At 39.3% G+C, this 27506-nt stretch overlaps 2 protein-coding genes across 3 annotated transcripts in view; one reads left to right on the top strand and one right to left on the bottom strand.

Annotated features, from left to right (window-relative positions):
• Positions 1–18305, top strand: part of LOC135470090 (cilia- and flagella-associated protein 54-like) — a 50981-nt gene extending 32676 nt beyond the window's left edge. Inside the window, exons 41-62 of one of the 2 annotated variants that reach the window (XM_064748837.1) lie at positions 226–399; positions 532–598; positions 928–1128; positions 1514–1777; positions 3897–4042; positions 4453–4643; positions 5145–5309; positions 5609–5789; positions 6697–6720; positions 8534–8733; positions 9125–9300; positions 9576–9752; positions 10186–10358; positions 10607–10734; positions 10978–11086; positions 11521–11683; positions 11834–12089; positions 12723–12848; positions 14528–15221; positions 15696–15852; positions 17110–17205; positions 17772–18305. In XM_064748837.1, the coding sequence (XP_064604907.1) occupies positions 226–399; positions 532–598; positions 928–1128; positions 1514–1777; positions 3897–4042; positions 4453–4643; positions 5145–5309; positions 5609–5789; positions 6697–6720; positions 8534–8733; positions 9125–9300; positions 9576–9752; positions 10186–10358; positions 10607–10734; positions 10978–11086; positions 11521–11683; positions 11834–12089; positions 12723–12848; positions 14528–15221; positions 15696–15852; positions 17110–17205; positions 17772–17897 (3994 nt within the window). In that variant the 3' untranslated portion in view covers positions 17898–18305. The remainder of the gene's footprint in view (positions 1–225; positions 400–531; positions 599–927; positions 1129–1513; positions 1778–3896; positions 4043–4452; positions 4644–5144; positions 5310–5608; positions 5790–6696; positions 6721–8533; positions 8734–9124; positions 9301–9575; positions 9753–10185; positions 10359–10606; positions 10735–10977; positions 11087–11520; positions 11684–11833; positions 12090–12722; positions 12849–14527; positions 15222–15695; positions 15853–17109; positions 17206–17771) is intronic. The other variant, XM_064748838.1, reaches the window with a different exon arrangement.
• A 4721-nt stretch (positions 18306–23026) lies between these two features.
• Positions 23027–27506, bottom strand: part of LOC135471954 (uncharacterized) — a 33642-nt gene continuing 29162 nt past the window's right edge. Inside the window, exon 11 of the mRNA XM_064751418.1 lies at positions 23027–27027. Coding sequence (XP_064607488.1) covers positions 25724–27027 — 1304 coding nt within the window. The 3' untranslated portion in view covers positions 23027–25723. The remainder of the gene's footprint in view (positions 27028–27506) is intronic.

Genomic DNA, 27506 nt, shown 5'->3' with positions numbered 1-27506 from the left:
GCTGGCAAATGGTCACACATAACCCGTGAAATATGACCTCTTTTCAATTTACTCTCTCTTACATCCTCTTGTCAAGTAAGGCACTCTTGTCAAGTCACAATCTGGAAAAAATGTGTTTGTCCTGTCTTAATTTGCATAGCTTGAAATGAGAAAGAACTGTATGTGTAAATGAAGAAAACCTGGGATTTTATGAATTTTAATCATGTTAATACTGTTTCTTCCCAGAGCTGCCTATAAGTGGTGGTCTGAAGGCTTAGACCTTGTGCTCAACCTGCCCGACTCACTGCACACCTGGAGACAGACTTTGTACAAGAAAGAAGAGACGTCTAGTGACCTGCTGCAGCGCTGTGGGCTATGGGGATGTGTTTTAGCAGGAATACTTGCTTCTAAGATAGCCCAGTAAGTCACTGAAGGCAGCCAAAGATTAGAAAACAATTCTTGTGTACAAGAATTTGGATATCTCATTTCTGAAGTAAAACAGAAAGAAAACATCTTGTGCACTGTGCTGTAAAGTATTATTGTTTACCACAGGTACGTGATTACATCTGATCTGGGGCTGAGAATGGAATGCTGCTTTCTTTCCGGTTATCTCTTCAAGGTAAACTAATATCTTCTGTTGTTGATATCTTATTGTAAGTTGATTGTTCAGGTTGGACCCGCACATTCAATCTTCCTCTGAATTTAGGAAATTAACGAATATCCAATTTTGTCTCAATACTGCATTAATTGACATAGGGTTAAATGCATGTATAATTGTGTTAAGTTTCAGACTATTGTTGTGCCTTTTGCAGTTTAAATGTTACACATTCACCATTTAAGATTGTCATTATTTATTTTTGGTTCACACATATTAAAATTTATGTTACTATTGTTAAATTGTGAAGTAAAAACCATACATTTATAAGCAAGTTATACGTCATCCTCCAGGCTTTGTTCTGCTCATCCCTGCCCCACCCGACAGCTGACCGAGATTACGCGCTGTACGAAGTTGGAGAGGGCTGTGAGGTGACCCACTTGGTACCTGGTATTGACCTTTTATCTGACAAGTTCAGAGCCGATGGACGACAGCTGGTGGCAGCGTTACGCTGGGTCACTGAGGAACTCGCCCGTGGAAGATACAACCTCTTTGTAAGACAGTTTTGATGAATTATTGTGAGAGAATTATAAAGGGATTGCACATGTTTGTTTTGAAAGTTCTTGAAAGATTTCTGACTGTTGAGTTGCGGAAAACATGAGCTGTAAAAGGCATGCATATTGTAGACATACGGACATGACAGTAATGTTTCTACAACATCAAACAGACATTTCTTTGAGACAAATATTCTTGAATATTAGCAAATAAGTTCTTCACTGTAGTTGAAAAATTTTCAAATCAACGTCAGGTAAGCTGTGTGAACCCTAATTATAGCACTGTTCCAAAAAAAAAGACTTGAGTTGGTAGATTGTTATTGGGGTCACAGTTAACCGTTTAAACTTTGGCAAACAAAATAACCTGATATTGTGATCTGTCCAGGTCCTTCCCCTGTTGACCCTGAACCAGTACCTGACAACCTATGTGTGCCGTGACCTCCAGAGATCAGTGGATGGGCGAATCCTGAAGGTACGAGTGCTGACTGACACAGGACTCTTCCTTGAAGCATTCATCACTCTGCAGCGGCTGCTTCAGGGCGAACGCCTTCCTCACACAGGTGACAGCAACTTCCGCCAAGTCCAGTCCAAGGTCTCAGCTGCCCGCTTTAACACGGGCAAGTCAATTACAGATCCAAACAACATAAAGGTAAAGGCTGAAGATTAATAATGCGGTAATAATAGGGAGACTGATATTAAAATATATACTGTTGAATTTATTGGTATTTATGCCAAGCAAAAGATGGCGGTTGAGAGAAATGCATGACTTTGTAATGAAAGTATGTACTATTACCAACATATGTCACACTTAAATCTGTCTGAGCATGGAGGTATATGTGGAAGGAGGAAAAACTCGCCTAGGCAGCCCAGCCACCCGCCATACATAACTGCTGTGCCTTTCCACTCTGAATGGCCACGCAGCCTTTGATGTTCAGTGTATGATACTGCGCCTCACAGTGCATACCCCAGCCAGGCTTAAGGTGAACTGCCAGGAAAAGTATTCCATCATGCGCAATAACTCCAAATTCTGTGCACAAAAAAGATGTAACAAGGTCATATTTTGAGGTCTAAGTGATCATTTTAATGACATCGATAGGACTATATGGCAATGGTGCTGACAGGTTACAGGCCCCAGAGCTCAGTTTTTGAAAATTATGATTGAAACTTGAGAAAAATGCCCATTTGAAGTACTTTTTTTCAAATATATCCAAAGTTGGTCATGTCTGAGTTCCATAAAATCACATTTCCACACAACTAAGGATGTACTGTTCATAAAAATAGAATAGGGGAAATACTTAACTGAATGTGCACATGTGGCAATTTAGTGCCTCATATACGGTTTCTTAACAAGTTGGATTTTTGTGAACAACACATTCCTGTATTTCTCAAAAGTACTGCTGGTCAACATAGGTGCGCATGTGTGTGTGTGTTCCAGATGATTAGGACAATTAACTCACTGTAAGGGGATTTACCTGCTGTGAATAAATGCCACATCTTAACGTTCATTAGCTTCCTGCTAATGTTTGTATATATAACCTGTAAACCATTTGTTATGGATACTTTAGCATTAATTGTAGTGTGCCATCGTGTGGTGCATTGAAAATGGAATGTGGCCAAATCCAGCAGCCAAGATTCCTACCCTTTTTAAGAATACTAAAACCCATTGGGTGTGAAATATAAATATACAGGGGGCTACAATGCTATCACACCTTACTTCCAAAGTCCAGATACTAAGGCATAAATGCATGGGGCCAGGCACAACAAGAAATAAAAGGCTAGCAACATGTTGATCAGTAACCAAGTGGTAATTTTATGAATAAATACTTAATAGTTTCAACAACTGTTTAAACAAGAAAAAGGGACCAAAACTTTGGTCGTGTTTTTGTTGAAAATGAAGATGAAACAGACAAAATTCGAATGTGACTTTTGTGTCGTCATGGTGAAACAATGCACCGCGTTTCAATTCACTGCCAGCATGTTTTTGTTTATGATGTTATTTACTTTTAAACATTGATATTCCCAAGGAAATTGCCAATTTCTTCTGCTGGGATAAGTGAATCAAAGTTGTGTTCGTTCAGTTATCGTTATGTGCAATCATCTGCCATATTAAAGGGAGACAGGTTAATCCCCTGTTAAAACAAAGCCTGAATCCTGGTGTGTCGGTATCGTACATTGAACACTTTGAAGAGTCTGAGTTGTTCCTCCTACCATATATACCTGCATGGCCTGACGGTTGTGTGATAAGTTGCAAGATATTGGACACATTCGGTGTATCAGTAAGGAACGTAGCAAACACCAGCTGATGTACTTGTGCCTCTAATCGTAACATTTGTGTATTGCTGATAGAGTTTGATCATAGTGTGTTGCTGATACAGTTTGATCATAGTGTGTCGCTGATGCAGTTTGATCATAGTGTGTCGCTGATACAGTTTGATCATTGCTTGCCGCTTATCAAGTTTGATGATAGTGTGCCGTTGATACATTTTGATCATAGTGTGCCCTTGATACATTTTGATCATAGTGTGTGGCTGATACATTTTGATCATTGTGTGTAGCTGATACAGTTTGATCATAGTGTATCAATGATACAGTTTGATCAGTGTTTCTTGAAGTGTCAGTTTTTTCTTAGTGTAAAAAATGCATCTACAAATGTAGAACTCCAAAAATACAAGTATGATAGGCCAACTGGTCGACCATTTTTATATCATATGTTCTTTTTCTTTTTACTTAATCATGCTGACATGTTAATATATAATATTCCTTTTAAGGTTGTGGAATTTACACTGGAGAAGCGCCTTTCCTCTAACCTGGCCACCCTGTATGGTCCTCACATGACCTGTCACCTGCTATTGGCCCAGGCACATTTGTTGGTCACCCTGGCAGAAAACATCCCTGTCATGCCACTCATAGACCAGTAAGTCACCTCAGTACACATAGGGAACTTATAATTTGTCTGTCCCTAATGTAGGTCTTAACTGAAATGTTTACACAGGTACTTTTTTTACCTATCCTCATAAATCACATGACCCTATGGCACTGTAGCCTAATCAGTCTCATTTATGAAAAAAATTTGTAAGACATTCTACTTCTACTATGGTGTTATGTGAATGTGGTCAGAACGCTTTTTATTTTACTCAGTTTTCTTGTGCTATTTTGCTTGATCCTGCTTTCTTTTGTGTTGATTTTAAAAGTTATGTTGTGAGGTTATTCTCATCACCAACAGAAAAAAGTAATGACTCAGCATAAAATAGTATTAGGAACATTTTTTACTTTATTTTATGTGTGGTACAAATCTTGGTATTCTTTGTGATTGTTACTTTCCAGTTCCCCAAGTGATCCACCAAAGACACAGTCCAATGCCAGTATATCTCAGACATCTAAAGGCCTGATGCCCCATTCCACTGTCTCTGCTGTTCTCTCTAAAGGAGCAGTGAATCACACCAGCATGGCTGCCATGCCCTCGGTTAAACGAGGAGCCAACATGTCAACTTCAGGAGACACCCAAGATAAGGAAGGTGAATAACATTAACTTACGTTATCATTGAAGAGAAAGCTTGATTATTCATGCTTGGTTGCATTATAATTTTGCAATATGTGTTATTAATCTCCATCATTGCGCTCTGTCGCCAAGGCCAATAAGACTGTCAGCATAGTTAGTATATCTTATCCAGTACAGCCTTGCTCTGGAGGTCTGTGTTGCACTGCCACATTGACTGTATGCAGATGTACAGCCAGTTGAGAATGATGAATAATGATATGTATATGTCCAGCATGGCATTGTGGTGAAAGGACTAATGCAATGGAGAGAAAGGAAAACATGAGATCGTTTACATAATGTGTTTTTAAGTGGAGGTGCTTTTTGTATCAGGTTACAACTCAGAGCATTGTCACATCGCTGTTCTTATTGGTCTTATAGTTGCTGATGATAAGCTGTCAACATCAGCTGTGAGACCATTTGCCCTGTCATATGTACATTTGTTATCACACTTGTGCAAATTCACGTTGTTGGTTTTCAGGTGACAGGTCGTCTGACAATGAAGGAATCCTCTTGGCTAAGAGGTTGACGGAGACCAAAGAACCAGTCACCATGGAGCTGGTAAAAGGCACAATGTTGGGTGTCGCTGACCAGATGGTAACCTCATTGTCAGATGTTCTAGTGGAGGCGGCACAATTTGATCAAGGTATGATATATTGGCAGGTGCCTCTCAGATGTCCAGTGTGAAAGACCAAATTTTTGTCTTTAACTGGTTGTGCAGTTTCATTGTTTTCTTCTGGTTGCAAACCTGACTGTTACCATACAAGTGATGAAGACAGTATCTGACAAATTAAGAAAGTTGGCTGCCGTGACCCAATGTATTAACACCCTTGCATCATCAAGTCTGTATTAAGGGTATTTCCGAAGCGAGGACAGAAGATATCCATGTAGGTTCATGTACACATACTTTTGCCTACATTTTCCTGTCTGTTGTCTGTTGGTCAGGTGTGGAGAGATTGGCAGCAGCAGAGCTAGAACTGGTGGTCCTGTGTCGTCTGGAGCAGGCCGCCATTGCTGTCCAGAAGCACCATGCCCCCATGGCAGCCCGAATTGTCCTCTCCGCTATGAAGATGATGCAGAACTCGGAGCTTTTTAAAACAGTCATCAAGCCACCTACGCCTCCAAGGTATGATACTTACTGGTGTTCACAGATAGTACATAATATTTGTAAGAAAAAAAGGAGCTTTAAATGTAATGCATTGGACTAATGATGGAATTCTGGAGAAATTTTACTTTAATGTAGTCAGCAGTTTAAGCATCTTGCTGAAGTGTTGTGATCAGATAATGTGACATATTGCTTTTTTTGATGGATGTAGCATAATAAATAGTAATATCTGTATTTATCAATGGTAGCTTGGATAGGTATGTGTAAGAAACATGCACTTCAGAGCCTAGTCAAATATCAGCAGGAGAAGTAGGGTAGTGGGGGACAGAAATGTTGTCACTGTGCTTGCTGAGCAAGCTGAGTTTGTTCTATAGATGCACATGTTGTGTATTCATGAGATCAAACAGGAATGACTTCTCAGGTTTCACATGTTGATTTAGGAGGATGGAATTGTCACTGCTGGCATCAAGACCCAGCAGCAGTGTTATTCATAACTGCAGACACAAGAGAACAGAGTTCATTTAATTCTTTGGCAAGTGGTTTATTCTGTGCTATAAATGTCTGACTTGCAGAAGAACAGTAATGTTAATGACTGGGGAAAACTGGTTAAAACTAGGAAGAAACTACTACACCTTTGTTCTTGGTGAATTATGAAATCCTGAAGTAAACATTACCTGAGGGTTTCAGGTACATTCTGCTGGCTTCCTCCCACTATAATGCTTGCCCACATCGTATCAGTGAAATATTCCAGAGTACGGCGTAAATCACCAATCAAATAAATAAGTAAAATGAACATGAATGTGTCTTCATAATACAGTTTCACATTCATGTACATGCATGATGTACATTTATCTGACATGGGCCTGATGCCCTATATGTTGGAGGAGATCAGTTAGAGTAAATACAGCTGTATTATGTTACTTTTCAGTGACGGTGGCTATAGCCAGAACAGGTAACTGCATGTCCACTGTTATGTAGTTTTTGTTTTAAAAAATGTTCTCTTTTTCTTGTTAAAATCTTCAGACTTAGATCTTGAAAGCTTTAGGTTGTAGTTTGTCGCACCCTTTTACCAACACCATAAAATTGTCTTTCTATATTGTCATGATGTTACATATGTTTGGATGATGGCCATTGGAGAGTTCACGGGCACAGAAACTTACAGAAAGCAGGTATATGGTGATTAGTGAAAGGGTGAACTATCATTAGGGGTAATTTCTCTTTTCAGGTTAGAATTAACAATGTTTTATTAACTTGAATGTCATTTTCATCTTTCTGCATGTTAGTGAATAGATCAGGAAACAAAAACAAACGACCTTCTTTGTAATAAAAAGTACAGATAGCCAAATACATCAGAGATTTTTCATTGTTATTAATGCTACCGAAGTTGTTTGAACTTACATACACTTTTGTAGACTGCACTTGTAGATAATTGGCCTCAATGAGTAGAGTAGCTTACATAATAGCCAGTCTAAAGAGTAAAACACAGTGATTATCTGTTGCTCAACTCTGGGTCAATTCAGACCAATCATACTTGCCTGCTGGTATACCGGTATTCAGTTCTGCCTGAGATTGTCCTTGGATATCGAGATATAGAACCAAAACATTAATGTGATTGCCAGTAATAAATTTCATAGTGGTAAATCCTCAGTGGGAAATTAGGATTATGAATTAGAATGAATTTTTTTGGTTACATTAAATTTTTAAATTTAATTATGTGATTGGTGTTTTACGCCGTACTCAAGAATATTTCACTTATACAATGATGGCCAGCATTATGGTGGGAGGAAACCGGGCAGAGCCCAGGGGAAACCCACAATCATCTGCAGGATGCTGTCACACCTTCCCACTTACAACCGGAGAGGAAGCCAGCATGAGCTGGACTTTAACTCACAGCGATTGCATTGCTGTGAGGCTTCTGGGTCATTATGCTGCACTAGCTGAGCCACGGAGGCTGTGTGGTTACATTGGAGACATGTCCACTACTGCTTTAGCGCAGCCTGAAAATTTACCCCCAGTGTTGATGTTTTCATTCAGTTTTTGGTACCAAAAGCTGTCATCACCAATGGTTTCTGGCTGAGTCTAGAGGGGATACATATTTTGTGTGTTAGATTTGTTGTAATTTGAGTTAGGGCGAAAATATACTGAGGACTTACTGATTAAAAAAGTATGTTTTCTTTGAATTATGAACCCAGCAGTATCCATGTGGCTAATAGTAAAAGCATGGCTGAGACATAGAAAGGTGCAGGGTTTACTAAAGAATCCTTTGATCTTTACTGTTAAAAATGAGCGAGGATTTGCACATGTTTTGCATTTATTCATTATATTTTAAAAATACTGGAATATATCTTACATACAATTCATCTGAAAATCTGTGGAATGTATGACATGAAATGATGATTCAAATAGAACATTTTTTTCACCTCATATAAAGAGCACAGAAACATCAAAATTTTTGCATTGTGCTATAAGGGACAAAGTCACCTTAATGTTAATTGTAATAGTTACGAGAAGACAATGACAGATAGTAAACTCTGGCTGTTACAGTAAAAGATAATTGCATTTGAGGTTTTTGCCATGAGACAATGATGATACCTAACTACCTTGGATAGCTCCATGTACATTACTGGAAGGAAGTAGGACTAAAAATTGGCTTGTTTTTTTTTTTGTTTTTTTTTTTTTTTTGTAGCATTTGGTGTCATCACCAGCAAGACAGGGTGGCAGAATGAAATGTGACGGGTTAATATCTCTTGTTTATACCTCTGTAGGCCGTCCTCATTGAAAAGCAAGAGTGGAAGTGGGCATGGTCGGGCTCATGATGTTCCGGTAACTGAGGCAGACAACAGTCAGTTCACATATCAGAACTTCCAGAGCAGGTCAAGGCTGGATGCACGACTGTGGCTTCAGTGTCGATTGGCCCTTGTCCGCACTCTTCTGTCAGAGATACGTGGTCTTGGAGATGTTAAAGGTACATATCTGGAGTTTGTGAGGGTGCATCCTGGACAGGTGTTTTCATTTATACACATTTAACTCTCGCATACCTGACCAGGTTAACTAGGTGATATATATTACAATTATGGTCATTTTTGTTATTTTGTTTTGTAATCCCTCAGTTGAAATTCCTCCACCTCACATCCCCCACTTGTCTGTCGTTGACAGACTTAAATTAAACAAAGATAACGTAGAGATGAAATTTTGACTGGGATTCTCAAAATTCTCCTGTTTCCATAAATGTTATAAGTAGTGTTGAGTAGTCTAGTTTGAAGTGAGTTAATTGATCAGTATAACTTTTAAAGTTGTCGATTGTTAAGTACTCATATTGATATAGCAATAAAAGTTGGCCTGTTCTGTATTGTCAGGGTCTGAGAACAAGGTGGTGACAGACCTGGCAGACTGTCGTCAGTACTGTGCTGAGGGTGTGGCTGAAGCTGAGGCCTGTGGGGATGCAGAGATGCAGTCCGAGTTCTTCCTTCAGGCAGCCCTTCTGAATATCATGGAGGGAAAAAGCCTGGAGAACACACTCCTTATTCTGCAGGTGAGCTTATCATCTTGGAGAACTACTTGTACATACATTTGCTGGAATCAGAAAAGTAACTCAAACCTATTAGTCAAAGCTTTTGATCTTGCTTCTGTTTGTAGGTTGAAACTTTAAGGGAAATTTTCAGTGTCAGGTATTTCAGTTGAGAGGGTGAGGAAGTAAAGTGTTGAAAGAATCATGACATTGTCTTTCGTCCAACAAAAGTACTTCCTGTCTTGTCTACTTTGTAAATGTGTCTGTTATGGAATTCATACCTGTTTCTCATTGCACAGGACATCAAGAAGTTATTAGGGGATGTGCCACACCTATCTTTAGCAGGGGATCACCTGTTCTCTGTAACCCTTATGCTACTGGCAGATCTGGAGGGAGCAAGTAAAGCCCCAGGCACTGCAGACCCCAGTGCTCTCCTAAATTCATACCTCACCTGTCAGGACATTATCCTAAAGCAGGTGAGAGGCAGAGTAAATCATGATACCTTGTGATGTGTGAAGATAGTTTATGTCTTCTGTACTTATCACAAATATTATTGGCAGCAGTAAGAACTTTTCACCTGGGTCAGAAACTAAAGGTATTCTGTGTGTGTATTCTCAACATTGAAATGATGCTTAATAGATTGAAATCAGAGAATAACCATTGGAGTTAAACAATAATTTACTTATTCCGAATTATCAGCTATTACTACATATGTTACATGTATTTTTCTTTATTTGATGACGTCAGACTATACCGAATTTACATTCCAGACACTTGGAATTTTGCGGGGTTAAAACAGCATTACCATGTTGGGGATGTTTGAGTTTTCTTGCCATGTATTTCTCCTGATGATACCAGAAATTAGAATGTCCTGAATTTGTTTTTGACTAACCAGTTTTGTAATTGCAGATGGAAGATCTGGGAGAAGCAGTAGAGCATTATTACCCCGTAGGAGAAAGGCGTCATTTCTCAAGTGCAGTCTGTCCCATACAAAACATTTACTTGCCACACATGTTGAGGCTGGCCCAGGTGAAACTAAGGATTGGATACACCATGGCCAGGCAAATAGCACTGTCCAACAGGTAGGAATATAAATGGTGCCAGACGTGCTGTGTATAAATTTTATACCACATGCAGTTGAAATCTCTTATAACCATTTTATAATGAGAAAGTGAGCAACTATCATAGTACTCTTATATATGAAAGTCAAATGAATAACACTATCAGCTAAAGTGGGATTTTCTGTGCATCTGTCAGTGGCAGTGGTCCTGAGTGCAGGTGTGATACATGTACATGTAGTTTTGACATGTTTGTGTTTACATGTTTGTAGTTACTCGTCCTATGATGGGGAGACCCAGTGGTCGGAGTGCCTGGGTGTGCTGATGACAGCCATGGAGCTGAGCCAAGCCAGCCTGAACAGGCAGGCTGCACTGGAAGCAGAGATCATACTCAATATGGGTAAGGCTGCCTTCACAACTTCTCTGCTCTTCTTTAGAATTTTTGTGTGGTTTACCATGACTGCATTTAAAGTTGTCCAGATCAGACATATGTATTATTATGCATTGTTAGGACACAAACTTAGGTGATGCTGAAGTAAAATTTTGATTTTTAATACCTGCACCTCATATCGCCAATTATGAAATATATGTTATAACAGAAGTGCTGAATTTGTGGCTCTTGGACGTCCACTTTTGTTTTCAGGTAAAGTACAAAGGCAGCTAGCGATGCTAGGCCGTTACCAACCACGGTCAGCAGTGTCTACCCTTTTAGAGGCCATTAAAATCAGCTACAGCAATGATCATGATTTGGGGTAAGTGTATTTGTCAGATACATGTTAAAGTCCTTTGTAATCACCCTTTCTTAAACAGATGTTGAACACAAAAACATGCACACTTTATACCTGTTGCATTTAGTCTTAATGGAGTGTCCTGTATGCATACAACTTGTAGGTGTTGATTGACTTTGTGGTTAAGTATAGCACATGCACATGAGCTACATATATAAGAAACTGGATCCACTTGTTCAAAATTGTACTATTAAAAGGAGTTTATGAAGTCTTGTTATGAATAGAACAAAACTAGTTTAAAGCCTGGTCTAACTTTCATTAATTTGAACAAGAAATCACTGTTTCATTTATTTGGTAACATTACATCATGACATCCTGGTAGGAATCCATTAGTTACCCCGAAAAGAATTTATTTAATTGGTGTATGTGTATTCCATAGGCTATACTTTGTTTTTCAGGCTTATTAGACAGGGTTACCTGGAGATTGCGTTGGTTTACCTGTACAGCAGTGGAATGATTGGCAGGCAGGTGTCTGCGACTGACTTACAATCAGATAGTGAGGGAGAAGGCTCCCTTGCAAGTCGACCATCTTCCCAAAGACGCAGTGGCAAACGCTGGAAGGTGAGAGGCTAGATTGGTACTCAGTCACCCATAATCAATTCTCAGTTTTCATCTTCTCTGATGTTTATGGAAGATTTTAAATGAAATCATGCTTCATTGATGCATTTCAAAGTATGTACATCAAAGAAATATGTTGATGTTCATCTGCAGAGCAAAAAGGAACGACTAGCTGGTAAATCCAAGGAGGAATTGGGCGATTCTGAGAAGGAGAGGCGAGCAGCCTGGCTTGCTATCCGCTGTGCTGCCTCAGTGGCACAAGCTCAGCGACAACGCTCCCTGCTGTGTGGAGACCCAACCATCACAGCCCAGCAGCTCACTGAGAAGATGCTCAAGGACCTCCCCGAGTTCGTCCCCCTTGACCTTCTCAGTCCATATATACTGGGCAAGCAGAAAAAAGTCTACAGGAGTATGTGACATATTTATCAGTAATTCATTTTGATCAAAGGCAATTATGCAATACTTTTTATTGAGTTACATATCAAAGTCACCATATCATAGTGAATAAAACCGACTTAAATTTAAAATTAAATGAATACATTGTAGAGAACAGTGTTCTAATAGTAATTGGTTGGTTTGACTTTCTGGTAAAGTGAAAAAAGGCCATATATAAACTTGTGATTTCTGACTGTGTCATTTCTATAAAGCCTGGGAATGTATATTCATTGTGTATATGATTCACATTGGGTTAACTAATGGGGTTTGACAGATGACTGCAGGATTTTGTGTTGACAAGCACTCACGCCCCTCATTACATGAATGACCCATGTTTGATAGGATGTCTGACAAAACAAACTTCTCTCTGGCCGATGATAAAAATGTATCAAAAATCATCTGCTGTTCAGCCATAAAGTATAAACTTCTGTATGATATAATTTTTGAATGGTGACATTGATTTCAACTTGAGTCCAGTCAAAGAACTGTATCATTATGCTGTCTCCTTGTAGCAGGTCAGTTCCAGACAGTCATATTTAAAATGAGGCTCACTGAATTGCATTCCCCTGCAGTGATAATCTTTGTGTTTCTTTATGTTATTACCAAGCTGAGATAGAAGAAGAGTTGTCAACCATGGTGGATGTACAAGAAGAGAGGCATGTGGAGACGTATGATGATGAGGTGATGAAGATGAAGGCTTCTGCTGCTGACTTAAGTCTGGTCCACCTCCTGGGTAAGGTCCCATGTACTGTTGTACATGTATACAAATGCCGTGGTGACTTTCCACATTTCCTGGGTAAGGCCCCATGTACTGTTGTACATGTATACAAATGCCTTGGTGACTTTCACCACCTCCTGGGTAAGGCCCCATTTACTGTGGTACCTGTATACAAATGCCTTGGTGACTTTCACCACCTCCTGGGTAAGGCCCCATTTACTGTGGTACATGTATACAAATGCCTTGGTGACTTTCCCCACATCCTGGGTAAGGCCCCATGTACTGTTGTACATGTATACAAATGCCTTGGTGACTTTCCCCACTTCCTGGGTAAGGCCCCATGTACTGTTGTACATGTATACAAATGCTGTGGTGACTTTCCACATTTCCTGGGTAAGGCCCCATGTACTGTTGTACATGTATACAAATGCTGTGGTGACTTTCACCACCTCCTGCGTAAGGCCCCATTTACTGTTGTACATGTATACACATACCTTGGCGACTTTCCCCACATCCTGGATAAGGCCCCATGTACTGTTGTACATGTATACACATACCTTGGCGACTTTCCTTACTTCCTGGGTAAGGCCCCATGTACTGTTGTACATGTATACACATACCTTGGCGACTTTCCCTACTTCCTGGGTAAGGCCCCATGTACTGTTGTACACGTATACACATACCTTGGCGACTTTCCCTACTTCCTGGGTAAGGCCCCATGTACTGTTGTACACGTATGAAAATGCCTAGGCGGCTTTCACCACTTCCTGGGTAAGGCCCCATGTACTGTTGTATATGTATACACATACCTTGGCGACTTTCCCCACATCCTGGGTAAGGCCCCATGTACTGTTGTACATGTATACACATACCTTGGCGACTTTCCCTACTTCCTGGGTAAGGCCCCATGTACTGTTGTACACGTATGCAAATGCCTAGGCAGCTTTCACCACCTCCTAGGTAAGGCCCATGTACTGTTGTACATGTATACACATACCTTGGTGACTTTCCCCATTTCCTGGGTAAGGCCCCATGTACTGTTGTACACGTATGCAAATGCCTAGGCGGCTTTCACCACTTCCTGGGTAAGGCCCCATGTACTGTTGTACATGTATACTAATGCCTTGGTGACTTTGCTTATCTCCTCGGTAAGGCCCCATATAATGTTGTACATGTATCAGACTTGTCTACTTGTATGATTTTGGCATATTTTGTACGCCAAACATGTAGAAAATATGACAGTACACCAAAGAAGTATAAAATATGCTTAGACGACATGCACGGAAGACAATAAAATCCAAAGTCCAATTTCATTTTTTAATTTTTATACAAGTCCATTTATTATACACATCTGCCTTGGCAACTTTCCTCATCTCCTGGGTAAGGCCCCATGTACTGTTGTACATGCATACAAATACCTTAGCGACTTTCCTCATCACACAGAGGATTAACCCTGGTTTTGAATGCAACCTTTTGCTGCATGTATCAAATAGTTCCAATTACTGTACATTGGGGAAGCTTGTTAAATTCAGATTAGTATAAAGGCATTAACCATATAATGAATAAAAAATTTAACTGTGACATTAATCCACTTGATTAAGTGAGTTGTAAGTCATTTTGTACAAGCCTGTTCCTTTGATGGTACATGTATAATGTATGACTTTAATCTTTAATGCATGACTCTGCTTATGTAGGTTACCAGAGCATCCTCCAGCGCCTTTGCTGCACCAGCACCCTTCATCCTTCCTCTGGGGGTGACGGCAAAGAGACAGACAAACAAGCAGGCTCACTAATTGGATTTGACTTGGGCTTCATCAGCCACGCCCAGATGTATGCAGGTCTGAACTCTGATGTGGTGAGGACTATGCTGCGCTCAAGCTATTGGGCACTGCGCCTCACGCACATGCACTCCTTCCTGTCACACCATGTTCCATTGTACGCAAGCACCTGCTGTGCCATATTCCCACCAGATGCCCTTGCCCTGCCTCCCTGCCCCAACACGTCTATCACAGAACTTTCCCTCATCAGCCACTCTTACTCTGATTATGTGCTGGAAAAGCCGAGCGGTTCTGATGTTCCTTTCACTGACAGCAACTTATCACAGGATGTGGGGTCCACCATTCACAGGACACCTCCTCCTGGGTCCCGCATGGACATTGTTAAGCCGACAGATAAGACAGTGGTGTCCTCTAATGAGAATGAGCTTTCCATGCAGTGGTACCAGCCAAGCCTAGAGGAGAATGAACTGACGGGCAGTGATCTGCCACAATCCAGGAGGCGTGTCATGCTGCTGTACTCCATCTGCAAGAAGGGGAGTAGTTCTGCCTCAGCGGCACAGACTGGTCAGCTCTGGGTGTCCTTACCTGATCTCTTGGACTTGCATGACAGGTGCGTAATACATTACTACATGATAGAACTTATGTGAAGGAGTTCATATGTTCACTCAGGGGCAAGGCTGTTCATCTGTATTTTTCTTCTGCTTTATTCATTGTAAACAGGACTCCTTTTCCATGACCACATAAAACAGTGAACTTGTCTAGGAATGAAAGGGCATCTGCACAATTAATACGGCTACCCTCTATCTGTGGAGTCACTGAGTAGTTTGCCAGACATTATTACATTAAAATATTTTGCTTCTATCAGGTGAACCAAATGTTAAAGGAATAAACATACTACATTTATAATGGCAGGAAGTACGTGTTTTTGGAAACACAAATGATTCGAGTGGCATTGCCTTTTTACGTTAACCCATCTTCAAAGTATGTCTCTTGCAGAATGCAGAATTTGATCTTGAGCCTACTTTCATGTTATGCATGTCTTGTTATATTTTTTAAAGAATTTTGACTTTTGTGTTTTATTTAGGCTTGCTGTTTTGTCTCAGAAGGGAGAAATCTCATTACTGGATAAACCCAAGAAGGAGATTAGCACTCCAACACCAACACCAACACCATTAAAAACCAAGAAAGCTCAGAGAATCAAAGCTTTGTCTCCAAAAGTGCAGAGAGATGAGCACCTAGAGGTATTAAGGTTTTATATTTTACATCAAGCACAGTACTGGTTGTTGAGGATTGGGATGACTGTATACATTAGAGGTTAGGTGTTGAGATCTACAAAGGAAAAAGACAGCAGGTCATCTTACATAGATACTGTTGTCTGTATAAAACAGCACAACCTTTTAAAACAGAAGATGGTGTAAAATACAATGCAAGCCAGGCTGAAATATTTTTGGGGCATCGCTGCAGCCTCGTGTGTCCCCCGTGTGGTGAGTCTGTGGTATGGGAGTGGACTGGTTGTGATTGGGAAGGTCACCAAACCCACATTGATTCTAAAGCCTAAAGCCCGAGTCACACCAGCACTTACAACTGGTTGAGACAACCTGTGGCTGATAAATTACAGGTATTCATAGTAAATCTTGGACTGACTTGTCATGGGGAATTTTGGCAAACCCTTTTATTAATCTGTAGTCACCACCAGAACAGGTGTGGTGGTCAGAGTGGTGTCAATGGCTCTCAAGTCAAGCACAAAATGTTATTGTTGGTCATTGTACATTCTGACTAATATTGTTCTGTTGGGTCATGTTGTATCAGCATTGGAAACAGTCTTCCCGAATCACATTTTTTGGTCACAGATTGCAATCATATAATTATCATGGTTAAAATGCAAAAGTCGAAGAGTCATTTAGATATGACTAAAAACAATTTCTTGGGTTTCAGTCAGAGTAATTTGCTGTGATAAACCATGATCCAAATTATTCCAATGAATTGCAGAGATCATAGCCCAGGTGTAACTGGGTGTTTAGGAGATGAAACTAGTACAATAGTACCTGTAGCAGAATGGTGGTACTGAATTCACAAACTCCTGATTTTTATCAGTGAAAGAAAGTTTTGCAAAAAAGCATTCAATTCCTAGCAAGAATTTTATATTACTCTGTTGTATAAGTTGAGACTTACCAACTCTAGTCTTGTTACTTACTTCAAATAGATCATGGCATTGTAAAAAAAAAAAAAAAAAAAACCCGAGAAAACCTCCTCAGTTTTCTGCATAGTTCTATTCCAATTGCAGTTTTGAACTTTCATTCCAATCAGGGATACTAATGAAGTAGAAAATTTAGAATGTTTTGTTGTTTTTGCATACTACATGTACATGTATCTGTTCTCCATATCGGAAATGTATAACCATGTTGCTGTAGCAGAAAATAAAGGGCTTCTGTTTTCATACGTATCCAAGCTACCAATCTGATCTTACAGAACTTTGTTTGTGTGTGTGTGTGTTTCAGAACCTGCTGAAGCAGTGTGTAGAAGACTGTTCCTGCTTGCTGGGAGGCCAGATCCCAGAAGCTGAGGGTGCTGTGTCGGAGACCTCACTGCCAGAGGTAAGTAAGCAAACCCGAAACAATGCATATAGACATAGCATTAAACATATGTATTTACTTGTTTCCTTGGTGTCACTGAGTAACACTTTACTCAAGAATTTATCCTTTATATGTGACTTAGGTCAGGTTTTGTTTGAAGGAAACTAAAAAACCCATAACCAGGTACCAGACAAACCTCCTCATGTAAATTAGCCACAACTGAACTGATGAGAGCTGGATTTGAGCTGCTGACAGTGACCACATTGGCCACTTACCTTGTGAACTTGCTGGTCAAAATCTATGCATCACATGGAGAAGTTCATGCTATTTGCAAAGGCCTGAAGTTTACTCCAAGCACTTTGACTTCCATTGCCCATAATATTGATTGCTGTTACACACATGTAAGTGAAATCTTACGGACTATAATGCGAGTAAGCCCAATCTGCTCTCTTACTGGAATCCATGTACACTGCCATGAATTTAGAACCACAGATAAAAAATAGAATCACAGATAAAGTAAGAAACATTGCCTACATTTTGCAGCAAGACAGATTGACAGGGATGCCTTAATTTTTTGTTGTTTCTAGTTCCCCTTTGAAGTAACCAAGACCAACCTGAAGAACTTTGAGATGCTGTTTGATCCAAGCTTCGGGCTGACTCTGCGAGGAGGTGACCTTATGACTTGGATGACCAAACAGTTCCACTGTAACTAATCCCTCACCAACTTGTTTGAATTCAAATACTGTGATAAATTCAGTTAAATGTTTATGATATTGCCATTGTCAGTATGTGAAAGAAAAAAAAAGACACCACAAGAATACTTTCACATGACCTACCAATTCGGGACTAAGTGTACAACTGATTTCAGCAATGTTGATAAGAAAGTGTGCTAAGGTGTACATTTCCAGAGTTGTTGGAGGATTGAAGCATGGTTTCTGATGTTTATTCAATGATGAAGTGTGCTTATTATTTATCAATAAAGTGTTTTGAAGCAGTTTAGATTTCTGTGTGTTGTTGCAAACTTGGGCAACATGATCCTGTGTTGAATCTTAATGTGCTCCACAAAACACCTCCATCCTGTGTAAAGTGAGAAATGTAGTGATCAGTTGCATTGGTGCATGGAAATGTCACAATAGACCACAGTTCTTCATTACCTGTACTGCCACTAAAATCCTGACAGGACATCATCTTGGTTTTTGTCATTAAATTGTTTCTCCCCTTTCTGTCTGAGTGTACCATACCTCAGTTTTGCAAATTCCTAGTTGGGAACTGCTTAATTCTAGCATGCTTTGGTTCTGTCTGGGTTTGAGATCGGTGATTAAGTCTGTACTTAATAACAGTTCACTCATTTGGTGGAGGAAAGCAATTTTCTTAAGGCAAAAATCACACCAATTGGAGCTAGCTTTAACATCGCCATCCATGTGATCAACGGCTATTTCAAGCTTAACACCATACTCGAAAATTTTTCAATTAATATTACTGCAGTCAGTTGTATGGGTTGAGGACACCAGAGAGCCCGGGGATGTCACCAACATACTTGCAGATTGCCAACGGTCACACAAGTGGCAAAGACCACTTATTGTCATCAGGAACAGAGGAATATTGTTGTTTTTTTTTCGACACCTTGTCTATGCTGTGAGTTATAGGTCAGTGAAGTGTTTTTATACATCCATTTATCGAGATTCAACTGAATCAAACTTTCAACTTTTTTTTTTTTTTTTTATTTCTTCAGCTGTTCAGTTATTTTAGAGGACAACCATTACACTTGGTCCATGGTAATGAAATGCATATAACATTCTCACAACCTCAATTACAACTCTTTACAGGTCTGAGAGAATTGGTGACTTAATTTGACCCTGCAAGTTGCTGTGTACTTGTAACAGTACACCATTATACATACTTGTTAAAAATGAGGGCACTGTCCAAAACACCAACGAAAGTCTTGGAATTTCTACAATGCTTTTTATTGAATCATGTTCCATTCACAAAGAATAAAGGGGAGCAATGTTGTTTTGATGTCATCTTCATTGGTATTCTTAACAAATGATACACAAATTATAAGTATCCTGTAAAACATTTCATAGACCTTGTTTCTGATACAATATGGCACACTTTTAAGACACTTAAGTTCACAAAAACATTGAATCGCTAAGTAGAAACATGTACATGAATAAAAACAACACATCAATACATTCTTTCTTGAACAAAACAATCCAGTGTTCAACATTTTTGTAAATTTTAAGACAAACCATTTTCCCTTTACTAATCTGTTGGATAACAGTGTCAACAGAAGGTCAACTGTAACAAACTGACCAAGCCTCACACTAATATAGTTGTATGTTAGTGGCATTTTCTAGTCTTTACTTATACTTAATAACTGCTACAGTACTCTAAATAATCATCTGCAAATTACAAATGGAATTCATTATACATTGCCATTTTAATGTTACATTTTATTATTGCCACATTGTATAAGTTACAGAAGTGAAATTCATGATTTTTCAAAACTGGTAACCAGAAACACTGCATCAGAATCTGTTGTATGTCAATTCTGATGCACAAATTTACATCATCTCTGAATGGTATTTCTAGATTTATCTTCCCTTGAATGCAATGTTGTTATCAAGACATTTTTGTTGATCTTATATTTACCATGGTATAAGTAGCCAAAAGTATTCGCTGATCAAGTCAACATACATAGAATTATACTATCTGAATTGAAAAGTAATCAGTGTATCCAAATACGGTCTATACAAGTTGTACCATGGAGATGAGGTCATTAATTCCCATGAGGGGACATCACAGACAGCGACAATGGTAAAACACTTCCCAATATACAAGAACCCTGTCACAGATAATGAGGTACAAAAATAAGACTCTGTTTTCTACACTTCATATCCCATCAACAACTCCAAGACCTCAATCAACAGCTCCAAGACCTCCACCAACAAATCTCAGACCTCAACCAACAATCTATCAATCTGTATATCAGACTTCACCCATCAGATTAATTTTGCACCCATCTTATCAGTTATATTACACAATAGTGAGCGTATATATAATATGTGCACTAATATTTTATCATTATGCCAAGTATTACGGTACAACTTAAAATGTTAGTTGCCCAAGCCCTGATATTCTTTAAGGTTGGTACAGAAGGCAAATCTTCTGTATATTATCAACAGTCTCTGGCTCATGTAAACATACAAATGCAGCTCACAAACAATTTATCACTTTGATACCACCCTCCGGCAGGCCGCTTTAGGATATGTTACACAATGGTTGTCAATAATCAAAATAGTTTAAGCCTACTTTTCTTTAATTAAATATAACAATTGCTAATCGCTCCAACTACCTGCTATATAAAACATCCGAACACAATTAAAATCTAACATGATTTTATCTTTAATTGATTGTTGTTTAATACCTTTGTCAAAACTGTCACTTCTACGATGGCAGTAAGTGTTACAGGTTAAGAAAACCTTTGGCATGTTACTAATGACCTTGGCCACATGCACACCGTAATAGTGGAAGATTTCCACCTGAGCGTCACTGACCGTTTGTTGTCACAAAGGCAAGCAGGTGAATCCACAAAATTCCTCGACAAAGTATGGGATTGTACCCACACCATGTGTGTCCTGCCAACTGAGAGACGCGTCTTTAACAACTCTGCCATGATCCACTATGTATCATTCTATTTTGAATCAAATTATCCAAAGCGTCATGAATATCAGTATTTTCATCAAACTTCTTTGTTCAAAGAAACTGTTCTGCTTAACTGCAGTAAGTTCCTTAACAGATCTGCATTCAAATCCATCTTTCTTGACCAATAAATATGAAATGTATAGCGCATAGTATGTACATATTTGAAACGGATACTTCATAACATTTGATGGAATGAAACCATCTTTCGTCTCCCACTCACTTGGTTTGTTCTTTGTAGATTTGTGTAAGGGGTTCCAGTCAGCTGGGGGTGGGGGTGGGGGTGGGATGGCATGAAGGGGTTGGCAATGGGCCGTCTCCCACTATCCTACTTCTGCTGGCTGGGACAGTTGTGGGGACAGCACTATTGGTTGTCTGGTTGCATTTTTTTTTTATATATGAATGTATGTACATTCACTTGTCGAACTACACAGTGCTTTATCTTGTTTTATATATACTGATGTATTTTTTGATTGAAGTACATGTTTCCTATATATTATTTTCTCTGAAGGCCCTGGGGAAGAACAGTTGAAGATTAACAGTTAAAACTATAAAGATATTTTATATTATCTTCATGAACACGTTATTACTTCACTAGTAGTCCTTTCACTGTACACCTAACACATATATGGCACATGTACATGGATATCTGGTGGGATTTAGAACACTGGGTCATAGTAGTATTTACAGTATATAATGAATAGGCTGTTTACAGTTTGCAGTCTTCAAGGTCAGCCCTGTGAGCAAAAATTATGGAAACTTGGATCCCTTCCACAGTCAACATGGTGGTTGTTACAAATCACCATGCTCAGTAGATGTAATGTCATGTTTATAATAGGTGTAAATGGGATTACTGTAGCAGAAAATCTATCTCCCAAAGAGCATATCTCTCTTTCCAGCTGTTATAACTACAAACCTCCGAGAAAAAAAAAAATTTCAATTGGCCAATTGGTTGGATTCCCTCATCTCAATTTACACGTGACAAATAGGGTGATTTTATGCAGGACTATAAATCGGTTGTTTCTTGTCCACTATTCTATGAGTAGGTTTATGACAGATGCTAATACAAACCATGGACACATGGACTGGAGGACTCGGGGACCAGTACACCATTCTTCTTACACACACTGGCACTGCCAAAACAGCTCATCACTTCTCTTGTGATACCATATGTAATGCTTATAACTCCATCAGATACATGTACATATACATGCTGTGCAGAGAACTTGAATCTGATCTCTCAACAGCATTAAACTTTCTCTATCACTGTATTTTATTAATGGTTGTGTTAAAATTACATTTAAATTCAATCGATACCCTATGTTTACAACATCATTTAACCTATTTACCAATCTGGTGCTTTTGTGTGTTGTGGCAGATGTGCAGGTAAAAGAGTTAATCAGCCCTAAAGGGCTACTTAGGTCTATGTAGATTGACTGTTAGCATTAAGCCTAATCAACTCCTTGTGATCATTTAAGATGCCCAATTGACAAATAACATTTTTGAATAATACAATGAAATATAACGTTTTGTATTTTGCTGACATTTTGAGAATCAATGGAATTGTAAAATATTCCAGATAAAAAAAATTTTTTTTGACGAAAAAAAAAATAAACCCAAAAACCAAGCGCTAACATGTAATATCTGTTGTCCTGCACTCTGGCTCATCGTTGGGTGAATGGCCCATGTTAAAAACTGGAGGCCAAGGTTAAAAGATATGATATCAAAATTAACATTTTTATCTGAGGATGCTGTAGGTGTACACTGAATTTTCTCCACTAACCAATCAGTCATCAAATATAAGCTCTTTTAACAAATAAAACAGCATGCCACATACCACATCAAGATTTTGATGAAATACAAGTAAAAAATTAACATATTCTGACAGTCAGAAAAATATTTGTTGGACCCTTATCAAAAGGTCACACATGGACCTCACACAAAAGATGTGTATACCAATACCACTACAGGTCTCTCAACATTGACCATCATACCAATGTCAACATTTTATTTCAATTATATACAGATAGTCTAAAATAACTATGTTTTACATCACATACAACAAAATATTCAATAAACATAGCCATAAACATCCTCATGTTATACAACTCATAATTAGCACCTCTACACAAATTTGGAACAAATCCCCCCCCCCCCTCCCCCCGAAAAAGATTTCTAGCACATGCCCTTTGACCACCAACCAATTATGAACAGAATTATTACGTGGTGAGGCAAGAAGAGGTCCTTCTTTCTGTTGTAAGTTATGTATATGCTTCCATTTACCCCAAATATAATGACCAATGACAGTTAATGCATTTCTTACAGAAGTCAAATGCCACAGTATTGTGACGAGATAAAAATGTCCATGTTCTGTATAAGAGATTTGTCTAATAAGAGTGCTTTCTGTCCTGACTTTGATATGGTGTCAGAGGTCAGTATTATTGAAGTGACCCATTTAAATTTGAATGCTACAAATAACATCATTTACAATGTAACACAAGTAGAACAGTAATTATGCTTCATAATGATACATAGTTAATTAGTGAATATGTTCTATAACTACACAAAATTCACACAGCCTCTAAAATTCTATCATTACAAAGTAACTTCTCCAGCAGGTTTGCTTTTACTATATGATACTACATTTTCTATTTACCATAATTCTTCAAACTTTTCGCATATAACAGACCAGCTTTCAGTGCAATTTATGAACCTTTTTCAATTAACTTTGGAGAAAAAAAATTTATTAGTAGTATTGGCCAGTTTCAGGGCTTCACAAAAAATGTAATTTTATCAGCCTACACAGAACAATATCCTCAGAATATGCTTAAATAAACACCTTGCAAACATGGGATAAGGTTGAAGAATTACAATATGTCCTTTTTTTTATAATACACGTAAGATATACAGGTATAATTGCTTCAGACATTAAATATACATATATAACAGAAAACCATAACACTTGTATTCAAATGAATCTGTTGTGATCACATATTCACAGGAAGACCATTTATAGCACTATAAGATGTGGGTTACAAGGCACCAAAAACACAGTTCGGTGCAAAGTTCTGTTATGTTTTAAGTAGATACAGATGCCTGGAACAAGACACTGACAGTCTACTATATAATATATGTACAAGTTTTAGCATCAACCAACATTCTGTTAAGACAATGTAAGACCTGTACAATTGGCACCTTCTGATCAGTCAAACTTGATTAATATACCCAATCTTCTCAATGTCATGTTGCCAAATTTAATAAAAAAAAATAAACTATACCGGTATCAAACAGTAAGCCTGGGACTCAAAATGGACTTGTATGAGATGAACAGAATAATTAATATATTTTAATACCTATTACAATATCAAGGTAACAGAAACATAGTCGACAATGAAGCGTCAATGTACATTCTCATAAGCAAACAAACAACAAAAAATGTACAGCAAATCGTGTGAGAATATATCCATGAGCAGACACATGTACAAGTCTAAGTACTTCATGGAAAAGTATCGGTTTGTGAAGGATATTTAGTAGCTGAAATATCAGGAGATTTTTCAGCTGAGCACAAAATTAAATGAACACATGGATTACATCTTTCCCACTGAACAGCTCCCAGACACCCTCTATGAACAGCTTCTGATTTGTAAATTTAAAAGCTTATTCAAGACCAAAGCTCAGGAAATGGTTTATCCAGTTGGTTCAAACTCACAGACGTACGTACATGTAGCATGTACAGACCTATGTCAATGACAAACAGGACAGTTCATCAACTTATAACAATCTCACACCAATGATGAGCTCACCAATGGACCAGCTCAAATATAAAATGGCAGGAATGGGTTGTTGAGTTCAAGATCATAAATGTTCAGAATGGAGTGCCATGCTTGAGATCAAGTACAAGCTCCTGAGCATGTGGGACAAGATGGATATTCACACTGCCAAGAACATTTTTCACGTGTATAAACACGCACAAATTCACAAAACTGATCACGATTATAATACAATTAGTCAATGATTTTTACTTTATGGCATAAGGCCTTTTAATTGGCCCGACAATGATGATGGCCATGCACTCCCTTAATGGCTATCGGCTGCTGAGTCAATACAATACGCATAGCACCCAAACAGGTACATAACCAAATAACGACTACGATGACCTCAATCTACCCATAGTACTAAATACCTAAAAACTGTCAGGCAGTTGTCTGCGACTTCCACATTTTAGCAACTCTTTGTGTTCCTGGCAACACACCATCCAATAACTTTGAAGCTCACCTTCAGGGCTACCTACATCTATGCATTAGAGAGCCTTTAAGGCCTACAGTTTATAACTTGCTTACAAATCCATCACTACTGGTCCATCAAAATATCAAAGACATTCCACAGGCAACATACAATGACATCTGGTAACAATGGATTTCAAACTGCCATCTGGAAATGGGTTCAGAAGGAACTAGATTACTGATGGTTCTCAGTGCTGACAGTTAAGTCTGTTATCTCTGTGTGCTCTTTTCTCACCTTAAGATTAATGTTCTTTCATTTTAAACTAGTTTTCATACCAAACTGATGCAAATTATCTTACTATCACCATTAAGAAGCTCAGATTCTAAAAAGACATTCACTAGGCCTGAATGCCATCTGTTTGGAGTGTATACGATTAAAATCTGTTAATGAATGTTCCTTGCACACATGTGTGAATGCCCTGAGCACTTATGAAATTGAGTTCCCCACACACTGTAATATGCTGTACATATTTTCAGTGAAGCATTGTAAAGTATGCTGAATGTAGTTCACTGCCCTTGAGACAGCTTTGTTTCCCTAGTGCATGTGCACTGCTTCACACACTCATGGCGTCCCAGCTGAGATTATCAGAGAGGATTAACGGTGGGATATCTGCGGTCCCCTTTTCCTTTAACACCTGACCACTGTCGCAATGGACACGATGGTACCCAGTATAAGGATTGTCTAAGACGCTGTCGTCGTCAGCTGGTGGAATAAAACTGGCAGTTTCTGTGGAGATGTTGAAGGGTCCTGTGTGACTATAAGGCTGACTGAAGCCGCTGCCTTGGGAGGTTCTTCCTGAGTCCCGCAGACATGACTCTGCAGAGTGGACCCCATGTAGGCCACCGCAGTGCTCCTTTAAATCGCCACCCCCACCCAGCCCTGCCAGTGGGTGACCTCCGAGATGATCGATAGTCTCATATGATGAGGGATGACCTCGCAGCCCCAGATCGGAAGTGGACACGCTGTAAAGGTCAACCGGGGGGTCATAGGTCACCTGGCTTTGTGTGATCGAGCGTGCATCGCAGTCGTTGCGCTGTGGCAAGTGAAGAGTTTCAAGGTCAGTGCTGAGGTCAGTGTTGAAGATGAGGTCCCCAGTCGGTGGAGGATAGCGTAGCAAGTTCTGGACACACTCACGCTGGATCTGCTCTCTCAGGTGGTCTGGGAAGGAGTCTACAGGTAACGAGCTCATGCCAGAGTCAAAACAGTCCTCATCAGTGACATACATGTCTTCAAACCAGTTAGGGAAAGCTTTGGTGAAGGCCTGTGCCGCATTGATCTCCTGCAAGAGCTCACGCCCCTCCTCGGTCTGTGCATGGGCATCGGGCTGCAACGGGAGGCACACGCTCAGGGTCAAATCGTGATTCTCTGTGTTGATCTCATGGATGTGGCAGATCAGCTCACGGAAGTGCTTCATCAGCACATACCCGTATCCAGGTGAGATCTCCGAGATCTGGAACTTATCATCGGTGTAGTGGAACTGCACCATGATGTACTTCTTGTAGTCCTTATTCTTGTAAAAGTTGGCAATGATGTTGGTGATGGCAGGTGTGAAGATGTCACCTATGGGGCTGTCATTAAACTTACATGGGGTACTGCTGTCCTTGCGAGCCTGGTTCATCTTAAATGCTCCTTCCGAGTTTATGACAATGACATAATCGGCTTCCTGTATCATCTGGAGAACCCAGGTGATGGTGCCTCTTGTCTGAATCTCTTGCAAGCACCAAGCTGGGTAGCGGACATCACATTTACAGTACTTCTTCAGGTATTTGGCCAACAGCTTTACTGCTCTCTGGTGGTAGCTGTGGTCGTCCGTGTACACCAGGTAGATCACCCTTTGACGAAGCATGGGAATAGCCTCTATTTAAAACAAAAGGAAAAACAAACATCTCAATAATATTATGACATTATTACTTTTCTATTTCACTGGCATCGGGGATGTTTCTCAGAATGTCAGAAACTATCATATCTACATGTATGAGGCTAAGAAACGAAACCCCACCCACAGTCCCTTGGTACAAGTGGAGAAACCACAGCGCCTTTGAATGTGGAGAAACCACAGCCGCATATATCATATCAGGTTATTTCTCTAATGGTATGCAAAATCTAAAACCATAATTATTTTGTGTTCTGCTAACTGAAAGAAAATAGACGCATATTTCCTTTGTTCGATGTATTGAATCACGATGTTCCATCCACTAAAAATAATTAGGCAAATCCATTTAATCCCATATTCTGCATACGTTTAGCCTAAATATGCATTGTCGTAAACTGTGGAAGTTGTTGTTTCAATGAAATGACGATCTCTATGAAAGAGTGACGTACGTTCATGTATTATC

Source organism: Liolophura sinensis, chromosome 7 (assembly GCF_032854445.1).
Source record: "Liolophura sinensis isolate JHLJ2023 chromosome 7, CUHK_Ljap_v2, whole genome shotgun sequence".
Classification (NCBI taxonomy): Eukaryota; Metazoa; Mollusca; class Polyplacophora; order Chitonida; family Chitonidae; genus Liolophura; species Liolophura sinensis.
This window is presented reverse-complemented; position numbering and strand designations above follow the sequence as displayed.